General features: G+C 41.7%; 1 protein-coding gene across 4 annotated transcripts in view; it reads left to right on the top strand.

The window, feature by feature from the left end:
* LOC105010769 (neurobeachin) overlaps positions 1–21,703 on the top strand; it is a 248,833-nt gene extending 227,130 nt beyond the window's left edge. For 2 of the 4 annotated variants that reach the window (XM_029119588.2, XM_029119586.2), the window contains 9 exons: positions 7,941–8,030; positions 10,222–10,399; positions 11,424–11,495; positions 11,598–11,753; positions 12,336–12,506; positions 15,488–15,589; positions 16,988–17,184; positions 18,611–18,762; positions 19,338–21,703. In XM_029119588.2, coding sequence (XP_028975421.2) covers positions 7,941–8,030; positions 10,222–10,399; positions 11,424–11,495; positions 11,598–11,753; positions 12,336–12,506; positions 15,488–15,589; positions 16,988–17,184; positions 18,611–18,762; positions 19,338–19,428 — 1,209 coding nt within the window. In that variant the 3' untranslated portion in view covers positions 19,429–21,703. Of the gene's footprint in view, positions 1–7,940; positions 8,031–10,206; positions 10,400–11,423; positions 11,496–11,597; positions 11,754–12,335; positions 12,507–15,487; positions 15,590–16,987; positions 17,185–18,610; positions 18,763–19,337 lie in introns of all 4 variants that reach the window. The other 2 variants (XM_029119587.2, XM_020048904.3) reach the window with 1 other exon arrangement.
* The last annotated feature ends 436 nt before the right edge of the window (positions 21,704–22,139 follow it).

Raw genomic sequence — 22,139 nt, 5'->3', positions numbered from 1 at the left:
CTGCCTGCCTAAAAAGAGTTGGGGTTTGGCTTTACTACTAACTAACGTTTAATTTAAATAATTCCTTATTAAATAGCATGTGACATGCCACCCGAAGGATTCTGAGAGCATGAGGAAAAACCTAATCTGGCCTGATGAGACCAATATCGAGACCTGAATGCAAAAACAAGGTACCGGTTATCGCCTGGCTAATCCCATCCCTACGGTAAAGCATGGTGATGGGAACGTCATGCTTTGGGAATACTCCTTAGCAGCAGGGACTGGGAAACTGCTGAGGATTGAGGGAAGAATGAACAGAGTAAAATACAGTGAAGGCCTTGAAGAAAACCTGAACCAGATCGCACATGGGCAAAGACTTGGGCAAAGATTCCTCTTTCAGTCAAAGCCTGTGCCAAAGGTGCTCCTACAAATGACTGAATTAAGAGTCTGAATACAGATTTGTTATTGTCTATTTTTCCATTTTGAGTTTTGTAAATAATATATATTTGTAAAAAAAAATAAATAAATAAGGTAGTTATTATATTTCACATAAATACTGTTGTCCTATTGCATGTTGTGGAATTCAAGTTGATTGATGTCCTTGCTCTGCTGGTTGTCGCTTTGCTAGTCATGTAATGTGACCTGATGTGGCATGTGAACCAGAGGTTTGCTAATGCCATTAAATCAATGCACTCAAAAGACACCTTGTGGTGTGAAATGTATAGTCATAAAAAATGAACTGCAAAAGCTAATAAGGCTGGTGGAACCATCTACAGAGGGTTCTGGGACGAAGCTTCAGATTTTAAAGGTGTTATTTGTAGAAACCTTCACAGAGCGAGATAGAGGGAGGTTGTGGGATGGAGACTGAGTGAGTGTGTAGGAAGTAGAGAGGAAGATTAGGATGTGGAAAAAAGTACACGGGGGGTAAAGAGGAAGAATAAGAGGAGGTGCTTGAAAGAGAAAAGTAGAGGCAAGGTAGACAGAGGGAGGTCGAGGGAAGGAGAAGGAGGAAGAGAGGAGGAGGGGATGTAGAGAGGAGGTGGAGGGGAGCGAAGGCTGCAGCAGGAGCAGCTGGCATGCAGCAGTGTGGTATTTTCAGTGTGATCTCTCCTCTCCCTGTGATATCCACCATCTGCCGTCTGCAAAACAACTCATTTATATCCCGTCACTTCCCGGGCCGCCTTTATCTATCAAGTGACCACTATGCAAATCGCTCAGCTGCCTAATTACCAAACAATATGGACAACGGCTTCGGTTTTCATTATTTCCTCTCAGGAGTTATTGGGACGATGGCAACTATTGGAGTAATCAGGCTATGAGCTTTGGGAAGCTGCCTGTCTGTTGATCTGTCTGTCTGCCACCCTGTGAGGTGATAGCAGTGAGATGGGTGATGACTGTGTACAGTGGGGAGAACAAGTATTTGATACACTGCCGATTTTGCAGGCTTTCCCACTTAAAAACATGTAGAAGTCTGTAATTTTTAATTTCAACTGTGAGAGACGGAATCTAAAACAAAAATCCAGAAAATCACATTGTATGATTTTTAAGTAATTAATTTGCATTCTATTGCATGACATAAGTATTTGATACATCAGAAAAGCAGAACTTAATATTTGGTACAGAAACCTTTGTTTGCAATTACAGAGATCATACATTTCCTGTAGTTCTCGACCAGGTTTGCACACACTGCAGCAGGGATTTTGGCCCACTCCTCCATACAGACCTTCTCCAGATCTTTCAGGTTTCGGGGCTGTCGCTGGGCAATATGGACTTTCAGCTCCCTCCAAAGATTTTCTATTGGGTTTAGGTCTGGAGACTGGCTAGGCCACTCCAGGACCTTGAGATGCTTTTTACGGAGCCACTCCTTAGTTGCCCTGGCTGTGTGTTTCGGGTCGTTGTCATGCTGGAAGACCCGGCCACGACCCATCTTCAATGCTCTTACTGAGGGAAGGAGGTTGTTGGCCAAGATCTCGCGATACATGGCCCCATCCATCCTCCCCTCAATATGGTGCAGTCTTCCTGTCCCCTTTGCAGAAAAGCATCCCCAAAGAAAGATGTTTCCACCTCCATGCTTCACGGTTGGGATTGTGTTCTTGGGGTTGTACTCATCCTTCTTCTTCCTCCAAACATGGCGAGTGGAGTTTAGTGGAGCTGCTTGCCTATTGTCCGGTAGCCCATCCCAGCCTTGTGCAGGTCTACAATTTTATCCCTGATGTCCTTACACAGCCCTCTGGTCTTGGCCATTGTGGAGAGGTTGGAGTCTGTTTGATTGAGTGTGTGGACAGGTGTCTTTTATGCAGGTAACGAGTTCAAACAGGTGCAGTTAATACAGGTAATGAGTGGAGAACAGGAGGGTTTCTTAAAGAAAAACTAACAGGTCTGTGAGAACCGGAATTTTAACTGGTTGGTAGGTGATCAAATACTTATGTCATGCAATAAAATGCAAATCCATCCATCTTCTCCCGCTTTATCCGGGGCCGGGTCGCGGGGGCAGCAGTCTAAGCAGGGATGCCCAGACTTCCCTCTCCCCAGACACTTCCTCTAGCTCTTCCGGGGGGACACCGAGGCGTTCCCAGGCCAGCCGGGAGACATAGTCCCTCCAGCGTGTCCTAGGTCTTCCCCGGGGTCTCTTCCCGGTGGGACGGGACCGGAACACCTTCCCAGGAAGGCGTTCCGGAGGCATCCGAAAAAGATGCCCAAGCCACCTCAGCTGACCCCTCTCGATGTGGAGGAGCAGCGGCTCTACTCTGAGCTCCTCCCGGGTGACCGAGCTTCTCACCCTATCTCTAAGGGATCGCCCGGCCACCCTGCGGAGAAAGCTCATTTCGGCCGCCTGTATCCGGGATCTTGTCCTTTCGGTCATGACCCAAAGCTCATGACCATAGGTGAGAGTAGGAACGTAGATTGACTGGTAAATCGAGAGCTTCGCCTTGCGGCTCAGCTCTTTCTTCACCACGACAGACCGATACATCGACTGCATTACTGCAGAAGCTGCACCGATCCGTCTGTCAAAAAAATTAATTATTTAAAAATCATACAATGTGATTTTCTGAATTTTTAACCAGAAAATTTACCGTCAACTTGAACTTCTTCCATCTTCTAATAATTGCACCAACAGTTGTTGCCTTCTCACCAAGCTGCTTGCCTATTGTCCTGTAGCCCATCCCAGCCTTGTGCAGGTCTACAATTTTATCCCTGATGGGATCTAATAAAATGCTAATAAATTATTTAAAAATCATACAATGTGATTTTCTGGATTTTGGATTCCATCTCTCACAGTTGAAGTGTACCTATGATAAAAATTACAGACCTCTACATGCTTTGTAAGTAAGAAAACCTGCTAAATCAGCAGTGTATCAAATACTTGTTCTCCCCACGGTAGCTTGGTACCTTCTTAGTATCTGACTAGTTGACTGGGAACAGAAATTGTCCCTGGCATTTTTTTAGCACCAGCCCATTCTTGATGCCCCAAACCCGCCCAACATTATGCTAGAGGTCCCCAAACTGGCCCAATTCTTCCCGTTAGCCTTGTGAACATAGCCCGATAATGATAATTCACTGCTACAAAACAAGAAGTTACACAGGCCCACTGGGCCAGAAATGGACAAGCCCATCTGGCATTTGCCCGAAATCCCAGATGGCCAATCCGCCCCTTCCAGTTGATGTTGTCTCCTTTCTGACATGTGTCTGTGTTCACTGGAGGGAGAACTTAGCTCAGCTAAATGAAAGTATTCTGATTTTCTGAATACCTTCATGCCTTGGAAAAAATTAAGAGACCACTGCACCTCACTCAAAACGTTCCAAAATTTTGGAAAGGAAAGTAAAAGGTGCAGTTGTCTCTTAATTTTTTCCAGAGCTGTATTTTTTGTACTCCATAGCAGGTGAATTAATTACATTTTAACATTTTACCATATAGCATATAGACAATCTAGTCTAAAATAACATTACTGTCTGGTGTTTACTCTGAGACATATTCCTAAGGTCAAATCTACAACGCAACAAGTGAATATGTATCCGATTATATGTACTGCTACAAAGAAAGTTTAAGGTGATAACATACTCTTCTCAAGCACCGTAAAAAAATACAGAATCTCCCTACTATCTCAAGCCCTATGGGAAAGCTTTGGGAAAAGGTACCCTAAACATACCTTCACCTGACTGATAATGGTGGCAGAAAATGTATCCTGAGTTCATGCAGTAATTCAGTGGTAGGGGTGGGATCTATGGGAAGAGCTGCTCCCTGTCAAAGGAGACCAACATGGCCAGTCAGTCAGCCAGCCAGCCAGCCAGTCAGCCAGTCAGTCAGTCAGCCAGCCTACCAGTCAGTGAATGGATGTGCTGATTGGTTCCGACATCTCAACAACATTCTGGGTTGTGCTAATTGGCTCAATAACATTATTTGATGTGTTGATTGGCTCCAGAACATCCTAAGATGTGTTGATTGGCTACAGACAGTTTCTGGTTCATACCTGTCTGACAAGTATAACCACAGCTCTAACCGCTGCAATTAGGGCATTCAAATGTCAAAGAATTAGAGGTCAGAATGAGAGATAATCATTCTTCTGACTAGATGTCAGGTTAGACTTAGGTGAGACAGGCACCCTGGCTGTAGTTGGATGAGACAGGATCCCTGGCCATGGTCGGTTGAGACATGCATCCGGGCCGTGATTGGCTGAGGCAGGCATCCGGGCCATGGTTGGCTGAGACAGGCATCCGGGCCGTGGTTGGCTGAGTCAGGAGTCCAGGCCGTGGTTGGCTGAGACAGGTGTCCAGGCTGTGGTTGGCTGAGGTAGAGCACAGTGACAGCTCTACTGGGCGCACTGCTGGAACAGCAGTCCTACTGCAGCCTTGATGTCCATCCTGACAGCCGTCTCATATGGAAAACATGACAGCTACCCCCTGATACAGACCCTGCTGTGTCACTCAGACACAAACACACAAATTATTCATCAGTGGGCTCTTCTCCTGCAGACAACCAGTCACACAGCCTCCAGTTAGAAGGCCCATTACCTATTGAAGGGACAAACAACATGGGGGATGTGAGCTAGCCCAATGAAGGTGTTCTGGTAATGACAGAAGCTTTGAAGCAGCTTTCATATTGCTTACTGAAGGCACCTTGATATAGTAGCAGTGCAAGCATGGTATTACTTAAATGGTTGACCTCAGGTATAAGAAGATTCCTTGATAAGCTATACCTAACTTAAGCATTACAAATTACTGATGATAGTAACTATGGTTGAGATAACATTGGAAGAGACAAGCCAATGTACACACACACACACACACACACAGTAGTTCACATGTCAACATCAAGACAATCATTCACAGAGACCCTTTAGGCTATCTGTAATTAAAGGATTACCTACAGCCAATGCACATGGCCTATCCACACTGACTCATCACAAACTCACTTCCTTCAGTTGATGGGAATTTTAAAAAATTGTAGCGTCATAACATGGTTTTAACCATGTAACACAGAATGGGATTCTAGGCGTGTAGTGTCTTGATTAATGTTTTAACCTTACTGTTGCTTATATATCCTCTAAAATATACTGTTGTCTTGTGAAACTACAGCCACTGCACTACCAGAAGAATAGTCTAATCTCAGCTACACAGAAAAATAGAATCCTATTTGTATGACTAATCCATGTTGATTTGATGTTCAGAGTCCATTCTGTGTTGGTGAAAGGTGATGTATACCTGGGGAACAGGTCTTAATTAGATCCTACTTCCCAGGTCTGATGAATGAGTAAGTTAAATAGCACATACTCTACTTGTATTTCTGTAGAGATGTTTTGTAAGGGGATGAGACATAAATCAAGTTGGGATATGTATGGAAGAACTTGGAACACTCTGGCTCAGCCCAACAACTTCTTTAATTCGAATATGTATGCTGCAAAGCAATGATATGTGTTTAGAAATGAAAGTATTTTGTGTTATGATGTCAAATGTATGTGATATTACAGAGCTGAAGGTTGTTACCTGAAATCTCGGAAATGTTGTATTGTTAAGCGTCATGTACGTCGTTCATGCTTGATAGTTTTTTGTCCCTTTGACTCCAATTCACTCCTTCAGCGAGTGTACAGGGTGTGCACCACACAGCCCATTGACAACGTTAATATAATTCCAATGAAGCCTTCCCTAACCGCCTCTGACTTCTCTCTGTCGGCATGTCTGTCTGTCGGCCTGTCTGTCAGTCTGTCGGCCTGTCTAGCCCATGGGCCAGGGGTGTGTTCATCCAGACAGGCCAGTTGTTGCTGTGGGTTACTTATCAGCCAAAGGCAGGCATGGCCTTGAAGAAGACAGGCTTTAAACTAATGAACTGTCTGTTAAGTGTTCTAGATGGCTGTTTGAGATACAGGTGATTTTCTGACACACGGTCGAGAAGCGAATTCGAGCTATTGGCATGTTGTTGTTTTGATGGTCGAGGGAAAACATGCACTTCAGATAACCTTTACTCAGCCTGGTCTCACGCACTCTCTCTCCCTGGCTCACTCTCTCTCCCTGGCTCACTCTCTCTCAGCCTGGCTCACTCTCTCTCCCTGGCTCACTCTCTCTCCCTGGCTCACTCTGTCTCCCTGGCTCAGTCTCTCTCAGCCTGGCTCACTCTCTCTCCCTGTCTCATTCTCTCTCCCTGGCTCCCTCTGTCTCCCTGTCTCACTCTCTCACTCCCTGTTCCTCTTTCTCTCTCACCACTCTCTCTATATGATATATTTGCCCATTGAAATAGAGCAGTTGAACACAGTTAGATTTTTCCTCAGAGAAACGAAAGAAAGAATTCATCTGCTCATTTTTTTTCTTTTGTCTTCGGGGATAGCATGAATGGTCAGATGAAAGGCTGATGTTTTCCACATGGTCCTCTGGTTCTTTCAGATCTCTGGATCAGATTAAGTTATGCGAACAGACGTGGTGACCCTCACCCCAGCCCTCACCTAAAACAGCTAGAACGGAGCTAGGTTATTACTTGACAGCCTGCATAGTAAAGAGCCACTGACTGACATATAATGGTTGCCAAATGTGCTCGCCGCCCCGGCCATGACTCACAGCAAACTTCCACTGGCATCCCACAATGTTCCCCTGACATGGGGGCATCACCTCTCGGGGGTCTTGTACGATAGTGTATGAAGTGACCCGGGGATTATGGGCTCACAGAACACATTGCTCCTACTGTGGAATGTGGTTACCAGTGAGAGACAGCGAGTGGGTTCTGCTGTCTAGTGGTCAATCCTATTGTCTATATGGTCATATACTGTGGGTTATTTGTGTGTGTGTGTGTCTGTGTCTGTGTTTGTGTGTGTTTGCCCTCTGCCTTTGTTCCAAACACAATGCCCTGTTAGAATGTGGGCCATGCCGCCGTCCCAGCAGCATGTCAGTCCAGGTTAGCGTTAGAGCAGAGGGTCCCGGGTCTGGGGATGGGAAGGGTTAACTGAAGCATGTTAATAGGGAAAGGCTTGTCTCTTCCATACTAACACTTGGATGACTCTGCAGGCTGGGGGGGAGGGGTGGGGGGGGGTGAAGGAAGGGGGGACAGGATTGGGACTGTACCCCCACCTCAACCTTGGTGGAGGCATGGCTGAGTTAGGATTTGCTTGCATTGTCAAGTAATGCATTGACCCATCAATTTGATAAATATTGATAGTGACAGCAGCTCTCTTTCTCTCCTCTGCCTCTCCTCCTTCTCTCCTCTGCCTCTCCTCCTTCTCCCCTCTGCCTCTCCTCCTCTCCTCTGCCTCTCCTCTGCCTCTCCTTCTCTCCTCTGCCTCTCCTCCTTCTCTCCTCTCTCCTCTCCCACATCCTAATCTCTCTACTCTCTTGTTTCCCTCTTTCTTTACTCTCTCTCCTCTCTTTCTGTCTGTTCCTTCTCTATACTCTCTCTCTTTATCCTCTATCATTCTCTCCCTCTCTCTCTCACCCCTCCCTATCTCCATCTTCCTCTCTGTATCTCTCTCTTTCTACCCTAGGCGATGGAGCAGCAGATTCTGATTGTTGGACAGACTCCGTCTCAGTTGCTCATTGAGCCACATCCTCCTCGCAGCTCAGCCATGCACCTGGTGAAATGATTACCACTAAGTCTCTGTCTGTGTGATGTGTTGTGTCATGTGGTGTATGATATGTAGTGTGTTATGTGGTGTTTGATATGTAGTGTGTTATGTGCTGTTTGATATGTAGTGTGTTATGTGGTGTTTGATATGTAGTGTGTCATGTGGTGTATGATGTGTAGTGTGTTATGTGGTGTATGATGTGTAGTGTGTTATGTGGTGTATGATATGTAGTGTGTTATGTGGTGTATGATATGTAGTGTGTTATGTGGTGTATGATATGTAGTGTGTTATGTGGTGTATGATATGTAGTGTGTTATGGGGTATATGTGGTATGTGTTCAGGCTGGGTGTTTTACGAAAGCACTTTGTGACAACTGCTAAATGTAAAAAGGGCTTTATAAATACATTTGATTGATTGATGTGTGGTGTGTTATGTGCTGTGTTATGCAGTATGTGTGGTGTTTTATGTGCAGTGTTGGGGAACATTACTTTTAAAAGAAACTAATTGCAGCACAGTTACTAGTTACATTACTTAGTTACTTGCTGAAGGAAGTAAGGCATTAAGTTACTTAGCTGTTACTTTAAGATAAGTCCTTTGATTCTATATTCATGGGTTGGTCACTTATTGTCCGGAAGGAACACATTTGATGGGTTATAATATGATTATATAGTCAGGTACTGCACAGTGTCACTCACCAGCATATAACATTATAAATCATCGATCATTATACAGCAAGAGTGACCAGTCCTATTATCTCAAGTAATCATATACCATAATAATAAGAAACAATATTATTTGTGTTTAGTTCTTTAATCAAGAATCCCTTAAAACAATAAATAATTTTGTATTGCAAGTGCCCCCACATTTTCAGGCTTATTCAACACCCTGTATGTACAGACTTCAATACTAGATAGATCCATTGTGGTGAACACTGAAGAACAGAAATAGCAGCTGTAGCCTTGTACACCGATAAACATACCCTCTCAAGCTGTAAAATATACTGTAGCTCTGAAGGGGAAGCTCATGGGATATTCATTAAGATTGAACGTTCATTTACCTGGATGATTTGGGATCAACTTAGTCTAACAGAGGATGATTTGGGATCGAACTTTGGTTGTACCCCAACACTGGTTATGTGGTATGTGTGGTGTGTTATGGGGTATGTGTGGTGTGTTACATGTGATGTGTTGTGTGTGTGGTGTGTTACATGTGATGTGTTGTGTGTGTGGTGTGTTATGTGGTACATGTGATGTGTTGTGTGTGTGGTGTGTTACGTGTGATGTGTTGTGTGTGTGGTGTGTTACGTGTGATGTGTTGTGTGTGTGGTGTGTTATGTGGTATGTGTGATGTGTTGTGTGTGTGGTGTGTTATGTGGTATGTGTGATGTGTTGTGTGTGTGGTGTGTTATGTGGTATGTGTGATGTGTTGTGTGTGTGGTGTGTTACGTGTGATGTGTTGTGCGTGTGGTATGTTATGTGGTATGTGTGGTGTTGTTGTGTTTTATGTAGTATGTGTTGTATGTTATGTAGTGTGCATCAGGTCCATCTCACCAAAGTGGTTGAGAAAATATATTGTCTCTGCTGTCTTCTCCATTATGTTTTCCACTCCTTATACCTCATCCCCATGTATTCCTCCTCCTCAACCTTCATCTCTAAGTCGGTATTCAAGTTAGTTGCAAGCACTAAAACATAGACCTAATTACTGTTAATTTTGATATCCCATTTGTCTCACTAACAATCAAGTTCTACCACATCAAGCCTCTTGCTGTCTGACATCTTGTCAGTTTAGTCTATGTTGTCAACTAAACTGAGTCCACATTTCTGTAGTGAAAAAGAATTAGCAAATTGTATAAGTTGCCACAGTTTTGTTGTACTATTAATGTCAACCAAATGGGTTTGCAAGTGAATATGCATACATAAAACGAATAGACAGTGCAGGTCACAGAGGTGTTTCATTTACATATCATGTGACATCCAACCCGTTCCATTTCATGTTTTTGGGGATCCACCTCCCCCCTCCCCCCTGTGCATGCTACTCCTCTTTTCTTTAGAGTCTTACTTTAACTCCATGCTAATTACCTTTCCCCATTCTGTCCCCTTCTCTCTCATCTTCATCCATCCCTCCCATCTTCCACGCTCGCTCTCTCTCTCTCTCTCTCTCTCTCTCTCTCTCTTCTACTCATCAGTGTTTCCTTCCCCAGAGTCCTCTGATGTTTAAGGACCAGATGCAGCAGGATGTGATCATGGTGCTAAAGTTCCCCTCCAACTCCCCTGTTACCCACGTTGCAGCCAACACGCTGCCTCACCTCTCTCTACCCGCCGCTGTGACCGCCACCTGCAGCCGTCTCTTCGCTGTCAACCGCTGGCACAACACTGTGGGTATGTGTGCGTAGAAACACGCGCGGACCAGAGTTACAAGAGCACCTTTAGTAGGAACTGTGCTACCTACCGCCGCAGTGTAAAAGCGCCCCGTCTCCACGGTCATATCTCCACGGTCGCATCTCAAATGGGGACCTATTCCCACACGAGCGCCCATTGGCCGGGTAGCCCGAGTATGACTGTTTCCACATGACAGTCCTTGGGTGTGTGTGAACGACATTACCCACTGATGCCCTTCAAAAAGGCGTGCACCCGCAAGCAAGAATGCTAGCACGCGCGTGCACGCACGCACGCACACACACACACACACACACCCGCACACATGCCCCAAGAACCAAACTCACCTCAGGGTCAAAGGTCACTGCAAAGCTTACTGGGAAATTAGGCTGAGACTGCATCAAATTCTCTTCACACTTCTACTTCTGTCAGTGGAGGACACACTCATCTCACACACGCATAAACACACACACACACCAACCGTCAGAGTGGAGCCTTGCATTCAGTCGTTAATGACCACAGCTGCAGCTCCAGTGTGTTCCTGTTGGAGGGCAGAAATGTGTTCTGGATTCCAACAGTAATGAGCAGAATAATAAGGGCTCCATATTCCCAGCATGTTGCTGTATTTCTGCCCTGCAGCCTCCCTCCCTCCAGGGGACCATAGCTTTATTCAGCCTGGCAGTCAGCAACTGAAATCAATAAGCTTTGTGGAAACCTTTCGGGGGTCAGGAACGAACCGTGGTTCTGGCTCGGCCCATGGAGTAAGTGCTCAGGGTTTGTGTGTGTGTCCTTGTTCCCCTATACTTGTGAGGACCATGAAACACCAAGAGGATAGGAGCAATTTGACCATGTTGGGACATTTCAGGCTATGTTAGGCTAGGAGTTAGGTTCAGGGCCAAATATTATAATTTAGGTTCAGTTTAGAATTAGGGTTAGGGCGTGTGTGTGTGTGTGGGTGTGTGTGTATGTGTGTGTGTTTGTCTGCGTACATGTAATTGTAATGGTATGTATGTAACTGTGTTTCCAGGTTTGAGAGGAGCACCTGGTTACTCCCTAGAACAGGCGCACCACCTTCCTATAGAGATGGACCCTCTGATTGGTGAGTGCTACAAGAGACCAGTACCACAGACTATTGTGCTGAATACTAAAAAAATGTACCCCATGTCTGTCTTTCTATTTGTGTTTGTTTTTGTGTTTGTAGCCAACAACTCTGGTACTAACAAGCGTCAAATCACAGACCTGGTAGATCAGAGCATCCAGATCAACACACACTGCTTCGTAGTTACAGCCGACAACCGCTACATCCTAGTCTGTGGCTTCTGGGACAAGAGTTTCAGAGTGTATTCCACCGAGACAGGTAATACTACCATAGTACTACTACAATACTACATGATAACTAAACTTGAGAAGTTGGAAAATCGGTTCTTCTGACTGTAGTGTTGAGGAAGCGACAGAAAGGTTAGAGACTCTAGTTTGAACGGCACTCAAGATGCTATATTTGGGTTAATTTATGCTAATTATACAAAAGTATGCAGATTTGTAGTCACAGTTGATACGCATTTAGGCATTATAAATTGGGAAAGCCTAAACATGTGAAACAAGTTTGTTTGATCTCCCTTGCTTGAACAGTTCAGGAAATACTATTATAGGTACAATTTATATTCATTATCCAAATTTAATAATACTACTATATTACTACTAGAGTACTACTATAATACAACCGAACTACATCTATAATACTACCTGGTTACCACAATAATAAATCCATAGTACTACTATAATACAACCGAAGTACATCTATAATACTACCTGGTTACCACAATAATAAATCCATAGTACTACTATAACACTAACAGAATACTACCAGAATACATTCATAGTACTACCATAATGGTACTACCAGAGTCTGACACTATAACACAGTGTCTCTGTCCTGCAGGTAAGCTGACCCAGATCGTGTTTGGCCACTGGGATGTGGTGACATGTTTGGCCAGGTCAGAGAGCTATATTGGAGGTGACTGCTACATCGTGTCAGGGTCCAGAGATGCTACGCTTCTACTGTGGTACTGGAGCGGACGACATCACATCATAGGAGACAACCCTAATAACAGTAAGTGAGAACATATACTCAAACACACAAAAACACGTATCCACACACACATAGAGTTGCGCGCACACACACATACACACACACTTTGACTGTAGTCAAAGTCCAGCTTTCTTGCCAAAATATTCTATTTTTTTTTTTTCCAGAAACATAAAAATGGTATGGGCATGGTAAATCAACCCCGAAACACAAAGAAACCAATGTCTAAATTGAGCTGTCTTAATGATAATGATAATCCATGATTCATTCTGGTTGGACTTAAAATCATTTTGCACAAGACTTTCAGTTTGGAAGGTTTGCTGTAAGGTTGTTGCCATAGAACAACAAGAGGATTTGGGCATTTTCAAGCTATTTTCATGCAATTGTACACATTTTTGCAATGGGTAGAAAGGACACAATTTAGTTTTAAACCACCTTTCTGCAACTGTTAAGAATTTGCCATGTAGTGGAAATACATTTAAATTGTTTTTATGATATCTAAGAAAGAGTCACTAATAGATTCAATGTGGGGACCATGATTAGAAGTTTAAATAGTTGCAAGACTAATTTGCAAATTAAAAACTTTTGAACTAATATGTGCTAATTGACTGGCAAATATATTTACAAATTGCACATTGTGTGTTCTGTTATTGGAACTCTCAACAGTAAGTTGGCCATCCTTGATTTATACTCAGACACACGCACACAAGATCACACACACTCACAGTTAGTCCTATCTATGCAACAGCTAGTAGCTTCCCTGTTTCTGAGGGCATAGAGAAATGTAGTCATAAAAGCTCTTTAAAAAATGTTTAAGAAATGACAGCTCCTCTTAGCTTGAGCTTTAGTTTACAAATGTTGATGAATCCTGTCTGGAATTTATTGCGAGCAGCGGTCTTGATATGATAGTAAGAAAACTGCTACTTTTCTACTAATGGATTGTGATGGGGTAGAACTCTACTGTATACAGTATGCATCTATAGTGTGTGTCTGTGTGGTGTATTACGTTGTGTGTTGCTTTTCAAGAACATACCTAATGTCTTTCTATTCAGCTGCTCACTACTCAGCTGTCTGCACGTGTTTGACCTGGTGTGGCTATACTTAAATAGGGATATTGGTTAGGAGTAAAGGCTAGGTTTAAAATTAGGGTTAGGGTTTTGGAGCTAAGGTCATTTATTTAAGGTTAGGGTTAGTTTTAGGTTTAGGGTTTTTGTAAAAGAACATTAGTTTGTGGTGTGTTTGTTTGTGTGTTTGTTTCTGTGTGTGTGTGTGTGTTCCCACACACACACACACACACACACTCACACACAACACATGTTTGTATCTAGACTGTATCTGTGTGTTCCTTGCTTAACTGGTGTCACTTGTGTTTGGAGCTGTGGTTGGTGTGAGTGTTTTCTCATTATCTTCACTATAATTAAGAATTTCAGCTTGGTTGGTTCCAATTAGTGGAGGGGGCCACAGCCATGTACTGCACAAGAAAATAAACTCTCATATTACACACACACACACACACACACACACACACACACGTTATACTGTACTGTGCACTGTGCATAATATAACAAAGGAAGGTTACTTGAGAAACAATATCATACTCCAATCATACATCATCATGGGTGTTTTCTAGTTTCTCACCATATCTATTTATCCAAGATGGGTAATTTCTGTTTTGTAACCATATTAATAAATCCAAGATGGGTGATTAATAGAAAAAATAGAAAAAACACATTATTCAGTAGCTGCACATAGTATCTATTTAGTTTTCTTATTTAGAAGGCAGTAAATCATTAAAATTGTTCATAATGCCATTTTTAGGTTCAAAGTTATACTTTTGGCAGATTACTGAAAATCCCTTCTAGAACCTCTGCAAACGAAAGGTAGAAGAGAATAATTGTTGTCCCCTACACACAATATCTTAGTCACTCCTGCCTAGGTTTCTTAAAACTGATCCAGCATTTACAAACATCTAATGGTTGACTAGTTGGAGTCGTGTAAACAAGCAATTGTATATTGAACATATAAAATAACATTTATATTTACCATGTGGTGGCCATATAACTGGCATGTGTTTATTCATATCTGTAATGTGTTTGACATTTTTCATGCATGCTCATGAGTATATGACTAGTTACCCCCACGATATCACTGACAGATGTGTCTTGCCATGGAGATCGGTTACCAAAATGACACTGAATGGCCAAAGTGGGGTGTACCCTCTATTCAGGGGATGACATTTTTATTGTTGCTATGTTAATACTTGACAGCATTGAAGATGTTGTAATCTTCAGCAGGGAGAGATCACTGCCATCCACTGTGGCAGCTACATCAGCTGTTATTTGAAATAGCTTCCAGGTCAATTTCATCCTGATTCTTAGCCTAGCTCTACCCATGGCAGTGTGGTGTAAGACAGTGTGGGGAGGGAAAGGTTGGGTGTGGTGGTCCCTGTGGGTTAGGAGGGCTTAGTGCAGGCTGATTGAATCTTTTGTGGGGCAGGTGAGCTGGACGAGTCCCTGATCTCTCTGGAGGTCTACTATGACACATCTCTCAGCCACTGCTAGAGAGGGGGGAAATATAATATAGTGGAGGGGAGGGGCACAGAGGAGGAGACCCGAGAGGGAGGAAGAGGACAGAATTGGTGAGAGGAAAGAGGGATGAGAGGGGGAGAGACTCCAGGTGTCCAGAACTCTCCCCTCACTAACCTCTCCCCCAGTCCTCATCAATCATGTAACAGCGTGTGTGTGTGTGTGTGTGTGTGTGTGTTTGGTGGGGGGGCTGTCTCACAACATTTACATGACAATTAACCAGGACCTTGCTGGCAGCAGATGGGTGGGTGTCACAATATACAACTGTGGTCAGTTATTTATCAGCATAACAGCACATATGAGTCAGTTGCTTATGAGTTGCCCCTGATGAATGGGGCCTCCAGTTATGGGCACTCAGTCCATTTATTGTAATGTGTCTTTTTATTATGAATAATGCCTAACTCATGTGTTGTGTTCCAGGTGACTACCCGGCACCGCGAGCTGTGCTGACCGGCCATGACCATGAGGTGGTGTGTGTGTCTGTGTGTGCTGAGCTGGGATTGGTCATCAGTGGAGCCAAAGGTCAGCTGAGACATCCATGTTTTCTTAGTAGTGTACCATAGAATATAAATGTGTCAAAACATACTACTCATAATAATTAATGCTGCATTCAGTGTTGGATGGGATTTAGCATTCAGCTACTATTAGCCGTAATACACCACATTTGCCTGTGACAAACATGCCCATAGGTTCACCTAAGTGTCACATGGATGTTAAGTCACATGGATGTTTTTTCCAGTCCAAGAGTGCCCCCTTGTGGCCAAATCGATCCATAATTTATACACTTAATTCATAACCATGAGCATGCGTGCCAAACGTAATCACATTGAGTGGCACTGATTAACAGATTTTATCAGCCCTTTATTGTGGCAATAAGTGGCTGGACATTAAATACAGTCTTGGCATGACGGGTAATGTATGTACCAAGTTGTATTGTAATCATTGGTGTATGATTTATATAAATAATAAAATACATATGGGTCTGGTTTTTACATTACTAGACCTTCACTCATAGATGCCAAATATCAAGTTACTTGAAGATTGGTCATCTGGTATTATAATAAATATTTTAAGAAGTGCATTCAATTTTATAAGACCCTAGGTCAAACAAAGTGAGTTGCGTTAGCTTGGACATTTATTTAGATCAATAGCACACCTGTGTAGTTGGTATATGCATGCGGTATGTTTCTGAACTAACACCAAGTTGTGCAAAACCATGTCCACTTGAAGATTTACTGGGGTCTCTTGACATACTTGCCAGATTTATACATTGTTTAAAGACCTTTGAGGATATATGCCAAATATGAAGTAACAGGAATATTGCTCATCTGGTACTACAGGAGTCTAATTTGAAGCTTTTTTCACAAAATACAAAATTGGCATTGGCAAAAATATTCTTTGCGAGGTTCCAATTTGCAAGACTCACGGTCACATTGGGTGGGCGTGTGGAGCTTGTGGAGTTGGCCACCTTAGAGGCTTGTTACAGCCTCACCATGAGGTCAACTTGGATGTCATTCCAAGAGAGGGTGTGGCCCTTTGGCATGTACTCCCACGCAGTTTTGGGTCCTTTTTCTGCCATTCTATCTCATAGGAATTTGCGAAAAGGAGCAAAACAGCAAAATTATAATAACCAACAGTAACAAATACAAAAGAGTTTCACCAGTGAGCTGCTGAAACCCTAATAATAATTAGACATTTTAAAGCATCCAATGGACAGGCAGAAGACAGGGCTGTCAAAGATGTAATTAGAACTGTGATGATAATGGCTATACTATGTGAATAGGTAGCTATGTCTGTTAAGTCACATGCCGCAGTTTATATTTGAGATCTCTCAGAAATGGAATGCTTAGGAACATTCTTGAAGGTCTGTTGTGTGTGTGTGTGTGTGTGTAACGACACTGCATCTCACTCTCCATCCAGAGGGGCCGTGTCTGGTCCACACTATCACTGGGGACCTGCTACGTGCCCTAGAGGGCCCAGACAACTGCCAGTGTCCACGTCTCATCTCTGTGTCCAGTGAGGGCCACTGTATCATCTATTATGAGAGGGGACGCTTCTGCAATTTTAGCATCAACGGAAAACTACTGGCCCAAATGGAGTTCAATGACTCAACACGGGTAAGACCACAGATCCTTGCTATGCAATTCATCTACCAGTATTATAGGCCAATAGGTTAAATTATTGTCATCTCTATAGTAACAATGCAGGGTTGGGCGAAGGACCTCCATTTATCCACCATATGTCTATTTCTCACCAAATTCTGGGGTACATGCAAAGCAAATAAATATTGGAATTTATCAAACTGTTGCATGCAATTTGAACACCTGTTCATTGACAATTCATAGCCATTCTGTATTGTATGCGCATGCGAATTAATATTACAATCATGCCTTGAAAACGCCTCTTTATTCTCCTTTTACGGTGACAAAAACGCCTGAATTTAGTAGTGTTGGAACTCAGCCAAGTCCTTTGTCAAAAAGAAAAATAATAATACACTTTCTGTAGTTGGTCTGGGTGGTGTGTTTTAATGTTTATCAGTGACTTCAAATGAAACATGCATGCTGCACTATTACAATTGCCCAACACTGGCCAGCTATCATTCGACTGTCAACTAGATTAGTTTGTAATTGTGTAGAAGTTAAACTTCTCCTAAAAATGTTATTAATTGATAGATGATTGTGTTTCGGTCTCCTTCCTTGGAATATATCTAAAGTTCAATAGGATGTATGCCTGCGCTCTAAATATCACACTGGTGCACCAATACTGTACACTAGGTATTGTAAAAAATGCTTAATACCAATACCATATTTTTGTAGGCCTATAGTAATGAGAAATGGAAATACGCTGAGATACTGCCGTACAGTCTCTGCACCATCAATGTGTTCTATCAATGTGGGTTTTACCATTGTTACAATTCCTTTGGATGAGACATAACATTTACCCCCAAAAGAACAACATTCGTTTGCAAATGCAAGTTTAATGATAGAGGCCCCAAAAAAACTAAAGGATATATGTGGGCAGTGTATATATTGTATGTATATATAATATACTTATACACATCTGGATAAGACAGCACTGTATTTAACTGCAAAGCAGTATGGGGCTACAAACATATTTTTTATTCAAATTATTTTGCATATTTAATATGTATTCTTTATATTTTCCATTTGGCTCCAGTCTGGTAGTGTACTACATATAAGACAGGGTTGACAGAGGTATACTATGTAGAAGCTAGGGTTGACAGTGTCTATTATTTATTAGGGTCTAAAGTTTTACACTAAATCAGGATTAGGGTCAGTAATCTACAGTTATCAACCACATAAGGACTACGCTTAGAAAAAAGACATCCAGAAGGGTTGTTCTGCTGTCCCCATAGGAAAACCTGTACCCGAAGTATTGTTATTGGATCCAAGTACAACACTTTTGGGTTTCATATAGAATCCTCAGTGGCAAGGCTTCTATGTGAAACCAAAAAGGATTCTAACCTGAACCAAATAGTGTTGGCCTAATTCTGATTGTGTTGATGATGCTGTCCCCATGCAGGCAATCCTGCTGAGTAGTGACGGTCAAAACCTGGTGACAGGAGGAGACAACGGTGTGGTGGAGGTCTGGCAGGCCTGGGACTTCAAACAGCTCTACATCTACCCAGGCTGTGATGCTGGCGTACGTGCCATGGATCTCTCTCATGACCAGAGGTTAGTCCTGTTAGTCCTCTCTAGTCAGTGTGCCCAGTAGGACACCATCAAAAGCTTGTGTGTGTATGCAAACACACACGTGCATGCAACCGTGAGTGCAAGTGAGTGTGTGTGTGTGTGTGAGAGAGAGAGTAGTTGTAGAGCGGTATGTAGGCAGTAGAACAGTGAAAGGGCCTGTGTGTTTCATGCTTGTCAGGGTACATTTGGGGAAACGTAATGTTCGCAGTTCGGTGAGCTTTGTTTTCTTTAAATAGAACTGGTTGCCATAGAGACAGCAAAATTGCAGTGAAAGATTCTGAAAGCACACTTGCCTTGGAGCAATGCACAAGCTTGACTTTCCACACACACACGCGCAACTGTTGTGTTGTTGGATGTACATACATTTTGGGGGAAATATCTAATATAATAGAGATGTATTATTAGTATTAGAAATATAATATTATTGAGTCTTTATGAGAGTCTTTATTGAGTCTTTATTCATACTTGCATTATGGTGATGAATATACCACAATAAATGTTGTGTGTGTTTGTGTTTGCGTGTGTGTGTGTGTGTTTGTGTGTGCGGGCGTGTACAGGACCCTCATCACCGGCATGGCATCTGGTAGCATTGTGGCATTCAACATGGACTTCAACCGGTGGCATTATGAGCACCAGAACAGATACTGAGTTAATAGTGACACAGTAGAACACGGCTGCTGGTTTGCAGTACACAGGGACATTACTGTACTTTAACTACTGTTAACTATTAACTTTACAGGTTAACTGCAGTTAACTAACCATAAACAGTAAGTCAGCTATAGTTAACTAATGAGTGATTCCATACAAAACCCCAAACCTGTATATTTTACAAATATATTTTAAAATATATTTGATGATGGTATGTAAAACATAATCGACAGATCATTTTACTATATATATATATGAGAATGTGGCCATTCCAAGGACTCTTAGGTCAACATAATAATTTACAAAGCAACAAAGAGTCTCATGTGAAGCCTTACTGCTTGCATTGTAGTATAAATATTATTAAAATTCAAAAGAAAATGTAATGATTCATACATTTAAAAAAACATGGACAAATCAACGTTTCAAGTGGGATAGCTGCTGCGCTAAGAGTTATGACCCATTTGGTACTAAAAATATTACAGAGCAAGCAATACAGCTTTTTCATAAAGTTTCTCTCTGTAACACCAGAAGATTTTAATGCTTTTAGAAACAAATGTCAACTTTCTATGAAAAATTCTTAGTCTGTTTATGATTTAAATTTCATGAAAACCCCTCAGTTCATGAATTTGTTATAGTATCGTATTGAATCACTCTGTAGAAGATTACTATAATTAACTAACTACCACACAGGTCAGCTATCAGTTAACTACCCATTCAGGTTAACAAAGCAACCACCAGCTGTTACCACTGATGGGGAAAGAAGAGGTCAATTACAGTGCTACAGTACCAGTTTAGTTCAACACATACAAATACAGAATAAAAAATTGAATGTAAGCTTTTATTCATATTTCAAACTGTGAAGAATACAAACAAAAATACCTACAGTTGATAACATTTATACAACATTTGTATGTCGGATAAATATCTTACTTGGGACACTTTTCTAGGAAAAACTATTGTATATAAGGATGATGTAAAAAGTTTATTCCCTGAAAATATTTGAAAATAACAACTTGTCTCCGTTTAGACGGTTGAGTCCAAATTCTATATTTCAAACCATGGCATGACTCATTTTGCTTGGCATTTGTCCCATTTTCTTCATAGTGCAACGTTGTTTATCAGGACCCATTCGGGACGCAGATTTAGTTGGTAATTAATAATAGCTGGTAGTTGATATCCCATCATGGCAAACAGAGGTCTATCTATGTATGTGTCGAAAAAAGGCAAATTGTTCAACGTTCATTGGATCTGTTTAAATGTCTGTAAGAGCACTTTGAGAAACTCTACCTACCGTGTGAAATGTGTCCATTGTAATTGGTTTGTTTGTTAATCACGTTTCATTATATCAACAGGAAATAACCATTGTAAGGATTTACATCCCGTTCCTTGTTTTATATTTCAACAAAGGCAAGGCTTGAAAACTACTATTACCTGTTTGTTTTTTTAACAACAGATCAAACTGAACTGAGTTAATGGATTGATAAGAACGGCTGTGCAAAATGTCCATTACAGAATCACTGGATGATAAGTTTGGTGACTCCTTCCTTCATTATAGCCTAACATCCATACCTGTTTTGTGCTGACATTCCAGTCCCTGTACTCAGTGTTATATGCCAAACTTGACATTTGGCATGACAAGGAGCAGAATTTTAGTACAACCAGACTGGTACTCAGGCTAAATGTAGTACAGCCAGTTTGGATAACAGTCAGAGGGAGGAGCAAGGAGTTAATCAAATCGACAGACTATAGTCATTCAAAATAACTACTTTGAAAATTTTTAATATTGTAACCATGTTTTATTGCAACATTTAAAATATGCCAGATTTGTTTCAGTTGACAGTAAAAAGAAAATAAAGGGAAAAAGATATCCCACTATGCAAGGAATAGGGTTTGCATTGTAATGGACAGCATAAAGCTATGGGCACCAGGAGGCTCTGCATGCAGAGAGCTGTAGTGGTTATAGGATCAACCTTAGTTTAATGGTTTAGTTCATGATAACCATCAGTATTTATTTTAACATAAAACTTTTGTGTAAGGAGGATTTTGCGAAATAATTGCATTTTATTTGTGAGATTTGGCACTGCGTTTAGATATTGTTTTTCAATATATATTTTTTATCTCCTACAGAAATGCATTTTGATTTGGTGTACAATATTTTGTGGATTTGTATGTAATCTATTTTGGTGATATCTATGATTTGAATGTACCTGTTTTGTGCATATGTTGTAATTTGATGCATTTACTTTCGGTTTGTTTTGAGCTGTTTTACATTGTTATGCCAATATAAAAAGATTAATAAATTGTAAAATATAAAATTGGTAAATATAAAATTGTTTCCCTTTTTGTTGTCTTTGTAATAAAAACAAGTAAATCAAGTGCTTATGTGAGTTATTTTAAATTTATATAGCAGTCTGTAAGTAAGATATGTTCTAAGTAGTAAAGACCTATGAATTTAAAATGTAATAGCGATATTGAACTTGTAAACCTGGACACTTGTTAAAAGATAAATAATCTAAATTCTGCCTTTCAGCCCCACCCCTTACATAAAAAATGCATTCAGGTTGGTGGGGGGACTTATTGTTATTTGTGTTAGGGTTGGTCTTTTGAGTGCTACTATAGGGATTCCCATTTATTTGTCAGAAGTTTAACCTTTAGGGATAACAAAAAATATCACTGATATAACACAATGTGCCCATGAAAATCAGAATTAG

This window comes from Esox lucius, chromosome 1, assembly GCF_011004845.1.
Source record: "Esox lucius isolate fEsoLuc1 chromosome 1, fEsoLuc1.pri, whole genome shotgun sequence".
In the NCBI taxonomy this organism is placed as follows: Eukaryota; Metazoa; Chordata; class Actinopteri; order Esociformes; family Esocidae; genus Esox; species Esox lucius.
This window is presented reverse-complemented; position numbering and strand designations above follow the sequence as displayed.